The sequence below is a fragment of the Podarcis bocagei genome (genome assembly GCF_964188305.1).
Source record: "Podarcis bocagei genome assembly, chromosome: 3".
NCBI classification, from domain to species: domain Eukaryota; kingdom Metazoa; phylum Chordata; class Lepidosauria; order Squamata; family Lacertidae; genus Podarcis; species Podarcis bocagei.
The window spans coordinates 60,715,329-60,734,696 of NC_138127.1; the positions used below are offsets into that span (position 1 = coordinate 60,715,329).

Below are 19,368 nucleotides of genomic sequence, written 5' to 3' on the forward strand. Positions count from 1 at the left end.
GACAATGGTAAAGGAACAAAAAAAACCCCACTACCCTGGCTGCATCTTTTCTGCCTTTTGCAAATGATCATGAAAGTTCCCATGTGAGGCTTTGTTTATTAAACTCTAGTGGTTATTCGAAACACTGGTCAATAGGCCAAGCAGCAAAAAGGTAACATAAATCTCAGATGTAAGACTTCGATTTTGGGGACAATTTTGTTGCATGACTCTTTTCTCTGATCATTGCTTCTTCTGTTTTGATTTGTTTTCGGCCACAATACGTCCTTTAGTTCTATTGTAGCCAGCACAATGCCCATGGATATCAGGCTGTGAATGAAGACAGAAGCAGTTTAAACAAACCAGCCTCTTTCTTTCCTCTCTGCCCATTGTAATATGAATGGGCCTTCTGCATTCTGCTGCTAGGAAACCATCTTTTTAAAGCCCAACTCCAAGAAAGAGACACAGAGAAAAGATTCCCAATAAAAAAAGAAGCCGCAGAAGCAAAAATAGGGCAGTATTGTTGTTGATGATGATGATGAAAAGAGGAGGGACATTTAAACAAATCTTTAAAAACAATTTCATTGAACATTTAAGGAGACACCTATAGTTTTAATAGTATTGCCCCACGTCCCCTGCCTTAGCAATTAGCAGACAGAAAGAAGACATTAAAAAGTTTGCCTTTGGACAGAAAAAGAAGCAAATTAGCATGAAGCGTGATTATTTGTGAACATTAACTATAGGGCACACTTGGTATTAAGGAAAGACAACAGTAGACAATACTGCTTTTAATCAAGGATTAATCAAGGATGGAAAAATATGAAGATTTCTCTTTCATTTCAACTGGAGAGAAAACTTGCAGGGATAAATTAAGAGGGGTATGAAACATATAGAAGATGAAAAAGATTTATGGGGCGGTATAAGTTGTAGGAGAGCATATGCAAGGACCCCTCAGTGTCAATTGCATGAAATAAACGAGAAACAATACGTACGCGGAAAGCCTCACGTGAGATGGCCTTGTGCTCTTACTGAGGCAGCAAATGATAAATAAGCGGCACTGCAAAAGGAGGAGGCTTCAAAGTTGCGCAAGTTGTGTGTATTACCAGCCTGTCCTGCGCAAGTTCTCTTTGCCATTCTCCTCCTCGTCTGCATCTACGATCCTAGCTGAGATTCCTGCACTGCAGGAGGTTGGACTAGATGACCCCTAGGGACCCTTCCAGCTCTGCCATTCATTCTACGTTTCTAGGCTCCGCCTCTATTCCACGGCGAGGGCGGCGCCGACTTCGAGGAAGAGACTCCGGCCGCGGGAGGTCACGTGGTCGACTCCCGCACTTTTTCGGTCCGGGAAGAACCATAGAGATAAGAAAAAAAGGACGCGGCAGAAATCGCGAGCGCTCTCTCTCACCACGGTTTTCCCAAGCGGCGCCGGTGTTTTCGCAAAGAGATAGCTCATTAATGAAAGTGCTCCACGCAGCGCTCACTTCGGGCTGCCAGTAGACGCCGTCGAATTCCGAGCAAAGGGAGTAAACGAGGATTGTAGTAAAACTTTGGGGCAGAGAGAGAGAGGTGCTTTTCCGTTCCAGTGCTTTGGCAGAATTATACTCTACTCGGGAAGGAAGGGGGGGGGGGGACGAGATTCTGTATTTCCCTTGGTGAAATTGCTTCCCTCGCTGCCTGTCAGAATAGAACTGGAGGTGTTTTAGGTAGGAAAAAAGGCAGCCGGCCTAGTGGTGAGAGGAGGAAGCTGGACAGGGAGGCAGCAGAGAAATTAAGAGTTGTTTTATCAACGAGAATTGAAGCATAAATCGTGATTTGGGCTCCTTCCTCTTCTCAGCTTCTGGAATAGTGCTGGGCAGGATTCCTCCATTGCAAGGGGTTGGACTAGATGACCCACAGGGTCCCTTCCAACTATACACTTCTATGATTCTATGAATGCTGATCAAATCAGAGGCCATGAGCCACGGAGGTTATTTTCCATGTTCACCGTCGGAGGAGGCTGTATGCCTCTAAATGCTGGTTGATGAGACTCCCAAGTGGGGAGAGATGGTCCTTGCCGCACTCAGGTCCTCTTTGGGGGCTTCCTGTGGGCATCTTATTGAGCCCTGTGAGAACAGAGGAGCCTTTGGTCTAACCCTGCAGAGATGGTCTTAAACAGTGGCAGAAGTGCCAGTTCCTGTTGTTGCAATTGCTTAGGGAGTAAGCCCCATCCACCGTAGCGGGCCTCACTTTGCTGCGGAAGGCTGCAGCCCTGTGTCTGCTCACAGCAGTCTTCTGAGTATCCATCTATTTATATATGGTGATACTTATATTCTCTATAGGGAGTCGTGCATGCTTCTTCTTTCTCCCCCCGCCCCAATTTCATCCGCACAGCATCCTTGCAAGGTAGTTTAGGTTGAGAGGCAGTGGCTGGGTGGGATTTGAATGCTGCTTTCCCAGGTCCTATGCCTAATTAACAGTCTAACCGCTACACCAGATCGGCTCACATGGACTGTTAAACATGCTTTTCTAGGGAACAAGCTCAATTGAACTTGGCGGATGTTCCTTGCATGTAAATATATGCATAGGATCGGGCTGCGTGGCTGTAATCCTCCGCACGCTTACCTGGGAATAAACCCAGCCCTGTCAAGCCCTGTGGTGCTTACTTTGGAATACACGAGTGGGGTGTTTGATGCTGTGCCCTGTCAGCGGGTTCAAGGGATCGCCAGAAATGTGTTGGCCTAATGTGCTGGCATTAAAGATCCAGAGTTGGGCTTGAACCAGGGAAAGATTTGCAATAATAATAATAATAATATGCTGCCCATCTGACTAGGCTGTCCCAGCCACTCTGGGCAGATCTACACAGAATATTAAAAACACGATAAAACATCAAACATAAAAACTTCCCTAGACAGGGCTGCCTTCAGATGTCTTCTAAAAGTCAGATAGTTGCTTATTTCCTTGACATCTGATCATAGCTGTCAACCTTCCCTTTTTTTGTGGGAAATTCCCTTATTCCAGTGCCCTTTCCCGCTGCTTCCTGCTGCTATCCCGGATTGTTAGCTATCCTGTAGACTGTCCCCGGGACAGGTGAGGCGGCTGATCCCTTATTTTCAAATCTGAAAGTTGACAGCTGTGCATCTGATAGGTGGTTGCCACTACCGAGATGGCCCTTTACCTGGTTCCCTGTAACCTCACATCTCGCAGCGAGGGAACCGCCAGAAGGCCCTTGGCGCTGGACCTCAGTGTCTGCTTAGGCTTACCACACATCAGGAAAATTCCTGACATGTCCTGGTTTTCAGGTGTAAAAAGGGCGTGGGAAAATGCCATTTAAAACCCAGGTGTATGGCAAAGCAATGGAGGTTTCCCCCAAGAAGCTCATCAGTTTCGGTTTGTTCCCAAAAAAGCTCAATAGTTTTGGTGGGCCAAAGCTATTTAGGGCGTTACAGGTCAGCACCCACACTTTGAATTGTGCTTGGAAACGTACTGGGAGCCAGTGAAGATCCTTTAGGACTGGTGTTATATGGTCCCGGCATCCGCTCCCAGTCTGCCACATTCTGAATTACAGTGGTACCTCGCAAGACGAATGCCTCGCAAGACAAAAAACTCGCTAGACGAAAGGTTTTTCCGTTTGCGATTTGCCTCGCAAGACGAAATTTCCCTATGGGCTTGCTTCGCAAGACGAAAACGTCTCGCGGCTTTGTTTCCTTTGTCTAAAAACAAAGACATGTTTTGTTTATAAAGTTAATTTATTTTCCCTTCAATTTTTGAACTGCTCTTTACAGTATGTGTGACTTTAAAGAGCAGTTAATAAACTGTTGTTGTACCAAATTTGGCTTTGTTTGGACTTTTTTTGACCATAGGAACGCATTAATTGATTTTCAATGCATTCCTATGGGATTTCGTGATTCGCAAGACGAAAAATTCGCTAGACGACAAAACTTGCGGAACGAATTAATTTCGTCTTGCGGGGCACCACTGTAGTTGTAGTTTCTGAGTCACTTCAAATGTGACCCCGCGTAGAGGGCATTGCAATAGTCCAGGGGTCAGCAAACTTTTCCAGCAGGTGGACAGTCCGCTGTTCCACAGACCTTGTGGGGGGCCGGACTATATTTTGAACAAAATAATAATGAACAAATTCCTATGCCCCACAAATAACCCAGAGATGCATTTGAAATAAAAGCACGCTTTCTACTCATGTAAAAACATGCTGATTCCCAGACTGTTCGGGGGCGGATTGAGAAGGCGATTGGGCCTGATCCGGCCCCTGGGCCTTACTTTGTCTACCCATGCAATAGTCCAAAGTGTTTGTTCCCAAGGCTGCACAAGATGCAGAAATACTACCCCACCCCTAAATTTGCATGGCTGGGGGCAGAGGGGGCGCGTACCTGTTGAATGCCTGGCTGTCCCGCATTTCTGAATGCCAGCATGGGGTTCCTGTCCCACCCCATATAATTTTAACCCTGAATCGCTTGTTGTTGGCTTCTCTGTTTTGGGGGCGACGTATGACCTGCACTGGAACCAAAGGGGAGCGTATAGGTTACATTACTTTGAAATCCTGCGGGCAAAACCTTTCTCACAATTTACTTCTCTCGCCGGGATTTCTGTGAGGCGTAGATGAGGGGAACGCTCACGCCGAGGCTGAAATAAAACGCCAGCGCCCTTTTATTTCACAGCGTATATCATACCTCCCATCTCGTAAAGGGTCTAGTTATTTTAAAGCACCGAGAGCCTCGCCCCTTGTGAGCCTTTGCGTTAATTTCCGACGTCTTTCCTCCCCGCATATGGCTTCTGAGAAAGGCCACCGGGAACCGGAAGTTTTGCGAGAGGCGCGTGCAGCCCGTAGCCCCTTGGCGTGCGTGTACGAAAGGAAGCCGAGGCGGCCGTGGAGGCGGGTTAGTGGCGTTGTCAGCGCGAGGGCGAGGGCGGGTGGCTTCTCTCCTTAAGGCACAACGCAGGTCGTTGCCTGTATGCGCCCAGAAAAGGGCAAAGTCAGGTGGCCTGGTGAGCCTCTCGGACAAGGAATTCTGTTGAGAGGTTGTGCCACCTCCATTTAGGGGACTGGATATTCATACAGTGGGGTCTTTGGTAGTGCCAGTTTGTCAAAATATAGGCTGCTTTCACAGCCTATTATAGAAATAATTGTCTCTTTATCTGCCAGTTTGTCATAATATAGGCTGCTTTCACAGGTAGCAGCATCAAGAGCTCATCCATAACTGCTTAATGTGGATCAGGGCCAGATTTAGGGTTGATGAGGCCCTAAGCTACTGAAGGTAACTGGGCCCTTTATATGTCCCGCTGTCCTTTGTCAACAACAAATTGCCGCTGTTTTTGCTGTTGAATATATGCTATATGGTAATTTATGGACCTAAAAGGTATCTAAAGCCATTTGCACATGCAGAATGTAGGCACCCTATATACAGAAATGAGCAAACCAGTGATATTTTAGGGTAAGGGTACCAATTTTTTTCCAATGAATCCAGGGACCCTTTTCAACTTCCTACTAAATACAGTCATACCTTGTGTTGCATTAGGTTCATGTTGCGTCTTTTCGGCTTGCGAATGCGGCTTCACCACGTGTGTGTGCAGAAGCGTTCTGCGCGCTTCGCACATGCACAGAAGCACTCTATCGCACTCTGCGCTTCCTCAGAAGTGCCACTCCAGTTGCGGAATTTTTGGGGTGCGAACGGCACCCCGGAACAGATTGTGCCCACAACTGGAGGTACCACTGTAGATGAATTTTGTCAGGGGACTGATTTGTAAATCTTGGGACTGTCCCTGGGAAATGGGGATGTCTGGTAACCTTATTTTAGGAAACGGGCTAGCAGGCAGGGCCTACTACATAGGAGCCTACAAAACCCAAAACACTGTTGCTGTATGTAGGTTTTATTTTATTTGTGTTTTATCTTATATTTTGGAAATTTACATCCAGGGGCTTTTCCCATTAATTTTTTGGGGGGCCCCCAAGAGAGGGGGCCCTAAGCTATAGCTTGTTTAGCTTATACGTAAATCCGGCACTGGTGTGGATAGTAAGCTTCCTGTTGCCTCCATTAATTCTCCATCGTCCATAGGATATTCTCACTGCCTTCTCCCTCAATGTACATTTTTTTTCCTACCTGGGATCCTCCAAAAAGGAGAGGGTGTGAGAAAATTTGGGTTGAGGGAAGGGAGACAGGTGAGGAGGACAGTCACACCCTCACCGCTTCAGGTCACTGGGAGTTATATGATAGTAGTTTCTGTAGGTATTTAAGACATTTTAGTGATGATGAGTTGAAACATTGGACACGGCTCTGTGAAGAGTTTAATTAGGCCCGTTTTTAATTTCCAATCTCTTATGCACAAGGTTTCAGGCCTCAGTTAAGCCTGTTACAGCAAACCTTAGAATTGTCAGGGAGTGTTCATTTAACTGGGAAAGAAGCTACAGCGTCTGTTAGATAAATCTGTGCACCCGAGGAAGGGCATTCAGTAGCATCTCTGAAAAAGTAATTTCATGTTAGTTTTAGATTGTGTTGGGCTGCAATCCTATACCTTCTTGCCTGGGAGAAAGTCCCATTGAACTCAGTGGGACTTAATTCTGAGTAGACATTGCACTGTTTTAGTAATATATTCTGGTGTTACAATGAATAGGAACTTGTAAATTGCACATGAAGGGCTGGGATTTTTGAACCATGAAGTTAGAAAGTAAACCCACTGTCAGCTTTTGAAATGGAAAATTAGCAATCCGCAATCACCTTATTTTAGTAGCATGTACTGAATATAACACTTCGTAGGTGCTTTGTAATTGAAAATGTGAGAAATCAGTCGTGCGAAAGATAGACACCAGCCTAATTAAAACTTGCAGTGTATTTCTTCACTGTTTGTGTTAGAAATAAGGGGAATTTCTTTTCAGTAATGTAAAAAAGGAAAAGAAAGTCTTGCATTATTAACTGTGTAATCCTGAGCATACTATTCAGAGGCAGTGCTTTTTTCTGGGGGGGGGATGCAGGGGTACGCATACACCTAAACATTTGTGAATCTAAGTTTGGCCTCATTGAGAGGCAGTATTTCAATATGAGTAGGAAAATAAGAGTACCCCTAGACATTTTTTTAGGAAAAAAAGCACATCTCAGAAGTAAGTCTCATTGAGCTCAGTTAGGCTTATTCCTTAGTAAGTATGGGTAGGATTGCAGATAAAAGTTCATTTTTAAGGGAGGTTCTTTTTATATCATGGCTAGTTCAAATTTCACTTTTCTGATTTCCCATATGCATTTTGGAAACAGTTCTTTCCTCCTGAATGATAGGAGACTGTACCTCTGGTATTTATACAATTACAGTACTTATATCATCTCATTGTGAGCCCATGAATTTAATCATGTAATTTAATTTATTTAAACATCTACAGTATCTGACTATTTAAAAGGCGCAGTGTGTAGGAAGTGTCAGTGAAAATCAGTTGTCCGTTTTTTTGTGAGTGGAAGCACTGCTTGCTTAATGCCATCATGGGGTACAACCCAAAAAGGCCATGGGCAGCTACCCCCCCCCCGCCAAATCAAGTAAATCAAAAGAATGTAACTAACTGAGGTTCTGTCACCCTATCATAAAGCCTGCCCCCCAACATAAATCCTGGCTGCACCCATGAAAAAGGCTGTGTTTGCACCAGATTTAACTTACATGTCAAATGTTAAAAGGTGAGGTGGGAAACTAGGTCTTACAGCTGAAGGGTGGTTTTCTACCTTCAGCTGGTGGCAAGGGTACATGGGGAGAAAGTAACCGAGATAGAGATACGATAAAGACATGGGACAAGTTTCAGAGAGCTACTTTTGCCATGCGAATCCTCCATGCCAAATCACCAAATTGCTTTCAAAAGTCCGACCAGTTTCAAAAGCTTCCACTTTCAAAAGTTAAGGAGGCCATTTGGGAAACACAAGTCTTAACCTTCTTTGGATATGTGGGGAAAGTTGGATGGTTCTTTGGACCCCAACTGTTATCGATGAAAGTTTGTTTCAGTCCCTTGTCTAAGGGATTCAGATGTGTTGCATCCACTGTGTGCCATGGAAGAGCAACCCTTTTGCCAATGGATCTCTTTTACAGTTCTGTGGATTTGTGTGGCGTTTCTTGCACCCTTCTTACGGTAGCCTTCCTTATTGAAATTGTCCCCAGAATGATTTGTCTTACTGTTTATGTGTTTCGTTTCTTTAGGTTCTTGAAGAAACCGAACTTTACGTATCGCTGCAATATGGGCGTTAAAGGCTTGTATTCATTTGTAACCAATGACTGTCCGGGTGCATGTACAGCGGTAAACCTGAAAGTAGTGGCAGAAGAGCACCGCAGCAAGTATCCTGGGTCTACACCTGTCCTTGTGGTAGATGCCATGTGTTGTATTAAAAAGTGGTACACAGCAGAATCGTGGGTTTGTGGTGGCCAGTGGCGCGAATATCTTTCTGTACTGGATCGTTTCATAAACACCTTTACAGCAGCTGGTATCAAACTTGTGTTTTACTTTGATGGTTTGGTGGAGCAGAAAAAACGAAGTGAATGGGTTAGGCGGAGATTGGATAATGGCAAAGAAATAGCCAAGATCTTTCGGTTCATCAAGACCTATAAGCAGCAGCCCGGGAGAGAAATGTTCTTTATTCCATCTGGGTTGGCTACTTTTACACGCTCCGCCTTGAGGACCCTTGGTCAAGAGACAATATGTTCACTGCGAGAGGCAGACTATGAAGTGGCGTCTTATGCACTGCATAACAACTGCATGGGGATTCTTGCAGAGGACACAGACTATCTGATTTTTGACACTGCTCCCTATTTTTCTGTCAAAGAGCTCCACTTGCACAGGCTAGATACAGTGATGTTCTCAAGGCAGAATCTCTGCAGCAGGTTGGGCCTCCATCCAACAGATCTCCCCCTTCTTGCCTGCATCCTTGGCACATACATAGTACCAGAAAAGGTTATGGGACGTTTTCGGAATCAATGCGTTGCTTCATACTGTGCAAAAAGCCAGGGCTCTAATCAAAGGAGTAGCATGATTCTAGCCGTGGCAAACTATATTTCATCTATTTCGCGTTCATATGGTAGTTTGATAGCTTTAGCAGAAACGTTGCCTTTGGAATCAGACAAATCCCTACTTTGCAGTGGGATAGAGTCTTATCTCCTGCCTGGGCAGCAGTCTCCATGGCTTCCTTGTGACTTCTCACATTGCTCAGTGGCATCAGTCGAACAAGAAGTGCCCCTGTGTTTAGATCAGGAGATCCTGCAGGTAATTAAGCTCTTGAAGTTTCTTTTTGTATAGTTATGAATGCCCTGTTGTACCTTGGACTTAGGCACACGTGTGTGATACATGCATATTGTATTAGTATCATTTGCTTTATTACCTCAAGACACTTGTTTTTTGGAGAGGAGCTCATTTGCCCTTCTCTTGTGCTAAATCTTTTGTGGCATCCTGCTGCTGTAATACAGAAAAGAATCACAAATACCAAGTGACAGCAGTGAAAGCAAATAATATATCTGGGTCTCTTGTGAACAGATAGCCAAAGAAAAATTTGTGAGAGCTGAAAGTCGTGCGTACGCTTTCATGTGCAGTGGAGAGGATGAATGCAGCAACACTTTGGAAGATGATGATGATACAGAGCTTCCTGGACAAGCACTTATCTTTCTCCCTGCCCGTCAGCATATCTATTCTCTTCTGCTGGAGTCTGCAAAAGGTAAACGCTGTGCTGGAATTTCAGTGCAATGTAACTGGTCCTACTGGATAGGGCTGAAAGGAGTACTAGTCCAAAATGTATGAAGGGCACCAGGTTGTGAGCTGGGTCACATTTTTATTCACAGGCTTCTCAAAATATTTTGTTGAAATGTGAAATCTCCACATCCATTTTTGAGGGGCTCACATCTGTATGAAATTTAGGCCTTGATGCTGTAGGCATTCTACATGCAATTAGTAAGGAGAAGGCCATTAGAAATAATAAGAATAAGAACATGTTGGTGCATTTTTGAACCTTTTAAGGTGATTAGTTCCCACTAGTGTGGTAATAAAACAGTCATGAAAGCTGTTAATGATCAGAAAGCAGAGCAAAACGGTTATGTTTAGACTAGCTTTGTAGGTTTTTTTTTTTAAACCACAAAAAGTTTGTGTTGTTTGGAAAAAAATGTGATGTTTTCTTCAGGGGTTGAAATAACTATTGTGAGTTAGGTTGGAGGATTGATCCCAAAGTGTTACCTCCTTTAAAAAAAAATAAAAACCAGTTATTCAGGCTGAACTGTAAGGTCATTGGCCAGTCAACACAGAAGCAGAATTTAGAATATTCAAACCATTTATTTTTACTTAAAGCTTGCAATACACACACACACACACACACACACACACACACATATATATATATATATATATATATATATATATATATATATATATATCAGCTTAAACAATTCCATATGTAAAACAATAAACATTTGAAAATACAGTGGTACCTCGGGTTACATACGCTTCAGGTTACAGACTCCGCTAACCCAGAAATAGTACCTTGGGTTAAGAACTTTGCTTCAGGAAGAGAACAGAAATTGTGCTATGGCAGCAGCAGGAGGCCCCATTAGCTAATGTGGTGCTTCAGTTTAAGAACAGTTTCAGGTTAAGAACAGACCTCCGGAACGAATTAAGTACTTAACCCAAGGTACCACTGTATTTTTGTGTCTTTAAAGAGTAAATGCTTCCAATTGGAAAATGTCAGTTCTCTTATTGGTTCATTGATCCAATTCTCTTTTCCTTAGATGTCAATGGGACCTACCCTGTAGTAAAGGAGTGGTTTGTGTACGCTGGGAATTCTCTGAAACAACCGGACTTGGTACAACCCAAGGAACTCCCAGGTAAAATGAAATTTCATTTTGTATTGAAAATTGATAACTAAATACACAATACTGTATTTTTCGCCCCATAGGGCGCACTGGCCCATAGGGCGCACCTAGTTTTTTTGGGGGGGAAATCAAGGGGGAAAATTTTATCCCCCCCCCCCCGCAGCGATCCCCAAGCTCTTCTGCCTTCAGGGACAGCCTCCCTAGCCTCCATGGGGCAGCGGCTTGCCCCGTTGTCCCCCAAGCTTGTGGGGCTGATGGTGGGGAGAAGCTTGCTTCTCCCCACCGCCAGCCTCCAAACCAGGTCGGGGAATAGCGGGATGGCAGCGCTTCACCTTCCCGCTGTCCCCTGAGCTTGTGGGGCTGCCCAATATCTGCCTGAACCCCGGGGTGCGCTCCAGAGCCTGCCCCGTGCTTCGCGCTGCAGGCTGCAGGCTGCCGCCCGCAAGCCTTGCAAGCCCGGCGGGAACTCCTGCCGGGCTCGCAAGGCTTGCGGATAGCTTCCTGAAGCCTGGAGAGCGAGATGGGTCAGTGCGCACCGACCCCTCTCGCTCTCCAGGCTTCAGTGAAAGCCTGCATTCGCCCCATAGGACGCACACACATTTCCCCTTCATTTTTGGAGGGGAAAATGTGCGTCCTGTAGGGCGAAAAATACGGTACTTTGCTTTCAAATAAAGTGGTACCCCGGGTTACATACGCTTCAGGTTACAGACTCCGCTAACCCAGAAATAGTACCTTGGGTTAAGAACTTTGCTTCAGGATGAGAACAGAAATCGTGCAGCGGCAGCAGGAGGCCCCATTAGCTAAAGTGGTGCTTCAGGTTAAGAACACTTTCAGGTTAAGAACGGACCTCCGGAATGAATTAAGTACTTAACCCAAGGTACCACTGTATATGCAGTGTGGATTTAAATGATATTTAAGATGATTTTGTTTCGGAGAGCTTGGATAAAGCCACCCTACGTAAATGCATTTATTTCAGAAACATGTAGCTTGCCAGAATGGTTTGATAGGCCCTCAGGGAGGCTTTTGACATCTAAAAACAACAAACATCAACCATGAGAATTCAGCGGGTTAAAATACAGAAAAACAGCGCTGCAATAAAATTTTTAAAAATGGCAGCCAACACAGTTTCCAGAGAAAATGTGAAAAAAGACCCAGACAGAATCCACTGTGAGTAAAACTTTGTTTAATACCACCCCAAGTCATTGGGAAAGGACTGTGATGTAGAGCAGATGCTTTGTCTGTAGAAAGTTCAATCCCTGACATCTCCAGGCTGGGAAAGGCCCTGGAAAGACAGTACCAGCCAGCATTGAGAATACTGAGCTAGATGGATCAGTGGTTAGTTTTGCTGTTGGATGCTGCAGGTTGTTTAAGTTGCCTTCTTAAATTTATAGTATTGGAATGTGGTTTTGGAGTATGTTATTGTTTTGCTTGGCTATTATGAAACTGTTTTTGTAGTGTTTGGTTGAAATGCACCCCTTTTCCTTTGCTGCATCCCATTTTGAGCATGATTTTTGTGTGTGGAAAAGCAGCATACAAATAAAATGAATGGATGGTGGATTTGGTATAAGGCAGCCTCCTATGTTACGTTAAGGAATATAGAAAAGACAGCATAGGCACTTTCTTAACAAGAGTGAGTGAGCTTCATACTTCATTCATTGATTGCATTCCTGCAAAGAGGTGGGAAGGGAAATATGAGGAATGATTACATGGTGCAGATGAGAAAGAAGCAAAATAACCACTAGGAAAATAATATACTCAGGATGTGAATGCACCCCAGTGCCAAATTCTGCTCTAGCTGAATAATGTGGCTGAGACAGAAGAATTGTGCCTGTTTCTGCACTGCACTAGTATGTTGTTGGGTTAGTTACATGTTAGATAGGTACAAATGCTGAAGAACCTGTGTGTCACCTGATCTGCAGGTGTGTACTGTTAGCTGTGCAGTCATCAAGTATCTCTACTGAATTTTGAGTGGGGTCAGGCATGGTGAAAGTGTAGAGTGGTTCCATCTCATTTTTCTCGCTTGCCAGCAGTACAGACGTAGAGTTGGGAGACAGAATTTTGCATCTCATAAGATGGAGGAGTTTCCTTCTTGGGCAGAGGCAGTGACATCAATCCATCTCTCTAAACTCGCTTGTAAAGAGGATTATTTGGGCTGAGTTTAAGTATGAGAAATTTCAGCCAAAAATGTCCTGGAAGCAAGGCTTTGTAATAGCACCATATTTGCTAGCAATTCAGTAATGAAAAGCTGTTTTATTTCAGTTCAGACTAGTAAGGAAGGAGAACTTACAAAGTTTATTTTCAGTGGTCTGTTCCAAAACAAATGTTTTTCTAAAAAAAATCAGCTGTCCATATTTGTATGCCTTAAATTCTCTCATGTCGGTTTTATCTGCAGCATCAATCTGTAGCTCACCAAATAAGGAGGTTAGCAGTGTGTCACTTTCAAATCTAAAAATGCTTTGGTAGGAGGTTATTGACTGAAATGCAAAGTCAGGCTAGTAAAAACAAATGTCACATTCTGTTTACTTGTTTAAAGAGTATTTTTGGAACACATATAAATGTGCGCCTATGTATTTCATCTACATTTCTTTTTTAAGGAAAATAAAGATAGGTACGAAATCTTGCATGGTTGAAATGAGTAATTTCACAGTTTTTACTCTGTTTACCTTTTCAGATCTTTTATAAATGTGTGAATTTTCTCCAAAAAGATTCAAGTATGTTTTCATTTGGATCTGTGTAGATGTTGGTAACTTATACATGAAGGTTAAAACCTAGTCAAGAACGATTGAAGAATAGTATTTTTGAGAGATGCAGGAGTGCTTAGACTACCTTCAGACGGATTAGTTGTGTTGACAGGGTGGTGGTCTATAGGCTGTCCCCCACCCCACCTCTTTCTCATTGCCTGCGCATGAGAATAAAACACATGTTTTGGAGCACCGTCTCCCTTCATGCTGTTGCCATGTTGGGAAAGCCACTACATCATGTGTGTGCTCTGAGATATCTGGCAATTCACTCTCCTTGGTAAAGAACCGTTTGTAGATCTTCACAATAAAGGACCGGAAGTCCACTCATCTGGAGGTTCAAACCATGGTAGTCATGCTTCAGGCACAGTGGGCTGAAGGGGAAGAGCTGTGTTTGACTCCCATAAGAATTCTGCTCTCTGCACACATATAAAGAGAAATGGATTGCAAGTTTAGAGAACATCACTGTTGCAGAACTGTAAACGATGTATTAGGGCTTTACTGGGAACAGGCATATTTATATCAACTTTTATTTATATTTAGGGAAATCCTTTGTATGTTTTATTGGAAGTAAGTTCTTACCATATTCACTAGGAAGTAAGCTCCACCAAGCTTATTAAGAGTTTGGAGTAAACATGCTTAGGATTGTATTATAAAACATTAAATGATTGCCGGCTTTACTCATTTCAATGGAAGTTTATCACACTGAGTCTTTATGGCGCTCTTTTCAGTTTTTCCCTCGTCTGAGTAATATCCAGATAAGCTATGCAGAATACACCCATTGAACTCATTGAACTTTCATTATTTTTCTCATACAAGTCTAAGGGGGGGGGGTTGTCTAAAATAAGGTCAACAGCTTAAAGGATTTCCTAAATAAAGCTCAACAATCTTGGGGGTTTTATTTAAAAAGCTCATCAATTTTTGGGGTATCCGGAAATATGGCAGTGTGTGTGTGTGTGTATATATATATATATATATATATATATATATATATATATATAATGTAGGAGATTGAACTAGCAGACTACTCAATTAGTGGGCAATTGAAACTCTTCTAGAAAATTGCATTCAGTGGTATTGCTCAAGCACCAATTTTCTCCAAATTTGAGAAGCCATTCTTCAGAAATTTAACACTGAGAATATATGAAAGAAAACCAACATGAGGGTGATGGACAAAATATTTATTTTCTGTTTTGTCTCCCTGGGCAAAAGCACCATTTGGTTAGTGAGTTTTGTTGGCCAAATAAACAAACATTTATTTCACGCCCTGTTTGACACCTCAACACTATAGTCATTTATAGTGGCCAAGTGGTTCACCCAAAGGAATGCAACTCCTGTTTGTAAGGAAAGGCAGATGTGTTACCATCTTAACTCATCTTAAAACTGACATCTTTGTCTATCTGAAAGGCCGGGCAAATAGTTTTATGGCAGGAATTTATCTAAATACAGCTTTCTAAACATTGTATTTGTATTTCATACTTTATATAACTCACTTTGAAAGTTGAGGAACAGTAATGCAATAGCAATCAAGTTTTTTGTCACTGGCAATAAGATATAAGACAAGTGGCGTAAAAAGGAGTCTAGAAGTAATGCACACATCTTTATATGTTCATGGATGCATTATGACTTCGCATGCTTTCATTCTTGCCAGGGAATAAAATAATAAACCCTGTTGTCCTTCACTGTTAACATGATGCACATGAGTTTTCATTTCAAGAGACAGACCTTCCAGGTTGCAGCATGGTTTGAATAACAGCAGCACACCAAACACAGAGGTGACATGCTGGGAGGGGAGACATTTAAATGGGTCCTTTTGGGAGTGCTTGCGTACTGTTTGGTGCTTGGGTTGTAGGAGCCTAACATTTTCAAGAAAAGGGAAGTGAAAGGATCATATCATCGTTGCTAAACATGCATCTTTGTTAAACTTGCAGCTGAGTGAAGTTTTTCACGTGTGCAAACAAATCCATTGTATAAATAGCACAGATTTTTCAGCCCTGTAATCCTGTACAACTGCAAGATGCAATTTCCCCCTCTATGAAATCTTACAGAGATCCAGGGCAGCTGTCGGGGTCAGAGTGGCAATATCTTTTATGTGTCGTAAATCTTGATTCTAGGTATAAGTCATTAATATTTGCATTATAGCTGAGGGGAGTGTTGTTTTTGTTTGTTATTTATGGTGCGTATTTTTATATTGTAAACCACGCTATGATCTTTGGATAAAGGAATTTAACTAATTATAATAATAATCTCGAAAAGGTGAGTAATTCCTGTTAAAACTTAGTTACAGCTTTCTTCTACAGTGTTTGAAATAGTGGCCTTCTTTTCTAGGTGGCACTCCTAGTTTGAGATCCCTGTGGCTCAGCAGTCGACCCGAGACTGAAAAGCTACGCCATTGGACATTTCTGGCATGCTTTCAACTGCAAGAAATAGCAGAGGAGATCCAGGCTCTGGAAGCTTCTGTTGCTGTTGTCTGCTGCTTGTTACTGTACCTCTTCCTACAAGTAAAGAAAAACCTACTTTTGTGACTTTCCTTACTTCTGCCTGCAGCAGATCTATACGAATTGGTGAAGGGGTAGCCAACACGGTATCCTTGTGATGTGTGGACCACAATACGCAACATTGCTAACCACTGGCCATTCGTGTAGGGGCTGATGCAAATTGTAGTCCACAACACTGCAAGGCTTTGGCTATCCATGGATTAGGACAAGTATGATGCGAGGTTGATTTGTGGGGGGAGGAGAGAGAGAGACTGTTCCCAGGCCTTTGCGGGATTGATTTAACTGATGACAATGAAGTTCTTCTCTAGGAAGTCATTCTAATGGTCAAACTGCCATGGAAATAGATTGAGCTTTCATAACAAAAAAAGAGCAATTCTATGTCTTCCTGGAAGATAGTGATGGCAATCCAGAAAGCTACTTAAGGTTAAACTTCCCTGGGTTTCCAGAGCAGCTTGACATGCAGTGTGAACAGAGGCTGCTATTTGAAAATTACTGAAGTACAGTAAACCCACATCTTACTACTTAATTCCTAGGAAAAGTGATGCGAGGAGCTCTCCGATTGGAGGCACACTTTGTTATCTGGAAATCCTTTTCCTTAATCACTGATGGCTCTGTGTGTGTAATAACTCAATGGGAAAAGAATACCCTTTACATGCTCAGAGGCACTGATTCTTCCCATCTTTCAGGGTGGGTCCTTACATACAAGGCCTGACTCGCCTTTAGAAGTCGTTTTTATAGTAATAATTCAAAACTAACTTTAAAATAGACACAGATATCCATCAAAGCAGTTTCCCAACGGTATAAATCCCCGTAGCCTGCAGCGAAGAGGCAACTAAAGGAAATTGCTGTCACATGAGCTATTGTTCCTTCCTTTGTCCCTCTCATTCAGATCCGATTGCTTAAATTTCATCGGCTTTCTATCCATGTTTCTATTAATTTAATCAAAACATTAAGGAAGTTATTAAGAAAAAGGTAAACCCCTTTCCCCTCAAGCTTCAGTGCGGCATTGCATGAAATAACTGTACTGATTAACAGAGCAAAGAAGCAGTCCTTTGTATAGTAGTTGTACAGTTGTTCAAAAGTAGTATTTGATGGATTGCACCTAAAATGCTTGAAGCAAATTATTATAGCATAAGCATGCCATCTGTCTGCGAATTCCCAGAAACCACAAAAAAAATCTTCAAGTCAAACTCAGAAACCCCCTTAAAGCCTGTAAGAGGTGATTTAGCTGTGATTCCTGCTTTGCAGGGGGTTGGACTAGATGACCCTATGGACCCTTTCCAACTCTACAGTTCAATGCTTCTATGATTCCATGCTTTATAATTGGCAAAGACACAGCAAGTGGTTTGTTAATTGCACCCAAGGATGTTTTCCCAACTTAAGTGCAAATCCTGTCTTTTCTCAAATGCAGGAATAGGAGAAAAGGCGCAGCATTACAGAAGGCAGTGGGAAGTGTGAATGTCTCTGTGGTTCATTATAAAATCATCAAAGAAGACGGGAGAGAGGGAACCTTTAAACTGATCCTTGAGCGCAGGGTGGTGAAGTTGGTGGAAGTAGGGCAGAGGAGCTGAAGTTGCGAAAGCAAATTGCAAATGGTGTTTCAAAGAACTACAGATGAATAAGGCCATGGTGCAAGACTGGCATTCCTGTAGCAAGGAATTTAGGTAATGGGGGAAAGTATGTACTTTTTACATAGCTCTGAGCTAAGCTTTTCCCCCTAGGTTGACAGCCTCTCCTTGGAAGACTTGAACGCATTTCTAGCTCAAACTCTGTGCCTCGAGGGGAAGTCGGCTGCTCAGCTTGCAAACTTGCAGGTACAGACATGACTCATTTACTAATGCAATACCAGTGGTAACCCCTAGATGAGCAGCACATCGCTTTCTCTTTGACCTTTACTCTCACTCAGTGGTATTGAAGAGATTAGATTTAAGGGGCAGGGTGCCATTCAGTTATCTTAGTTTATTTGCACTCTTTCGTTACATAGACAAGGATTCAAGCCGAAGCCCCTATTCCAAAGATTCAATGTGACCTGCCCCATTTAAACCTTCAGCCATCCCAAAATAATTGCCTTTCGTCTGCTCATCCAGGATCTCATTCAAGCGCTTCCCCCCCCCCATCAACTTGATGCTGCCTCCTTCTGCTTGCAGTCAAATTAGAGATGCCATTGAATATTCAGATCCCTTCATTTTCCTTGCTTGCCTAGCTCCTCATAAGCCTCTTAACGATGGTATAGTGATCTAAATGATGCTGATTATCTAGACCATATCACTGGGACACGGGATTGAGACTGCTTTGCTCACCTTGGCTGATAACCTACAATAGGATTTGGAGGGGGGGGGGGAGTCCATCCCTCTTGGTTAGTTCTCCAGGACCTCTTGGTGGCTTTTGATGCCATCCACCATGGTAAATTTCTGGACTGCCTAGCTGGATTGGGCCTTGGGGCCTGTATTAAAATGGTTCTGTTATGGGACTGCAGTCCTTGGCATGCAGTTTCTCTCAGGGTTCTGCCTTGCTTCCAGTGTTATTTAATACCTATACAAAACCACTTGGGAGTTTTGGATTAACTTGTCATCAATACGCTGATGATATTCCACTTTATAGCTCCTTGCCGTCTATGGCCAAAGAAGTAGCTGGTATCCTTCAGCCCTGCCTAGATCTCTTAGTGAGCTGGAAGAGAATGAACAAGCTGAGATTTAATCCAGACTAGCTGGGCATACTGTTGGTCAGTGGAAAGTCTGACTTTGGAATTGGGATTCAGCTTGTTCTGGGAACAATTGCACTCGCCCTGAAAGATCAGCTTCCTAGCTCAGGGGTGCTTCTTTATCCTGTGCTATCCCTGGATTCCTGGGTTGTATTTGCACAGTTACATTCATCCCTTAGACATATCACATTTAGACTACTTTAGTGTGTTCTATACAGGGCTGCCCTTGGAAATCGTCCAGAAGCTTCAGATGGTTAGGCTGCACAGTATCAGGAACATAGTACTCAGATACTGAAAGTTCAGCACTGGTTAGTGGTTACTGATTGTTTTTCAGGCTCCATTCCCCTCGGAGCAAGAATCTTTCCCTGCTCTGCAATTTGAAATGGCACAACTTTTTAATTTAATTTAAAATAGTGTAACTACTTGTAATGTTTTAAAGGCAGCTTTATTGTTGGTTCCATGTTCTTAGGCTATTTTTATTGTTTTTGACCTGTTGCACACTGCCCTGGTGGTTTACAGAAAGCGGGTATAAAAATATTAAGAATAAATAATGAAATTACGTTGAAGCCTTTGCCTTTAGTGTTCAAAGGAGGAAAAGAAGGACAATCCTGTAGAGAGAGTACAGGCTTGGATTTGAACACTCAGTTCTTAATTT

General features: G+C 43.0%; 1 protein-coding gene across 3 annotated transcripts in view; it reads left to right on the forward strand.

The window, feature by feature from the left end:
- Window positions 1–4,783: 4,783 nt before the first annotated feature.
- Window positions 4,784–19,368, forward strand: part of FAM120B (family with sequence similarity 120 member B) — a 37,742-nt gene continuing 23,157 nt past the window's right edge. The window contains exons 1-7 of one of the 3 annotated variants that reach the window (XM_081188231.1): window positions 4,854–5,040; window positions 5,089–5,225; window positions 8,131–9,187; window positions 9,455–9,632; window positions 10,693–10,788; window positions 15,843–16,015; window positions 17,734–17,826. In XM_081188231.1, coding sequence (XP_081044357.1) covers window positions 8,168–9,187; window positions 9,455–9,632; window positions 10,693–10,788; window positions 15,843–16,015; window positions 17,734–17,826 — 1,560 coding nt within the window. In that variant the 5' untranslated portion in view covers window positions 4,854–5,040; window positions 5,089–5,225; window positions 8,131–8,167. The other 2 variants (XM_081188232.1, XM_081188233.1) reach the window with 2 other exon arrangements.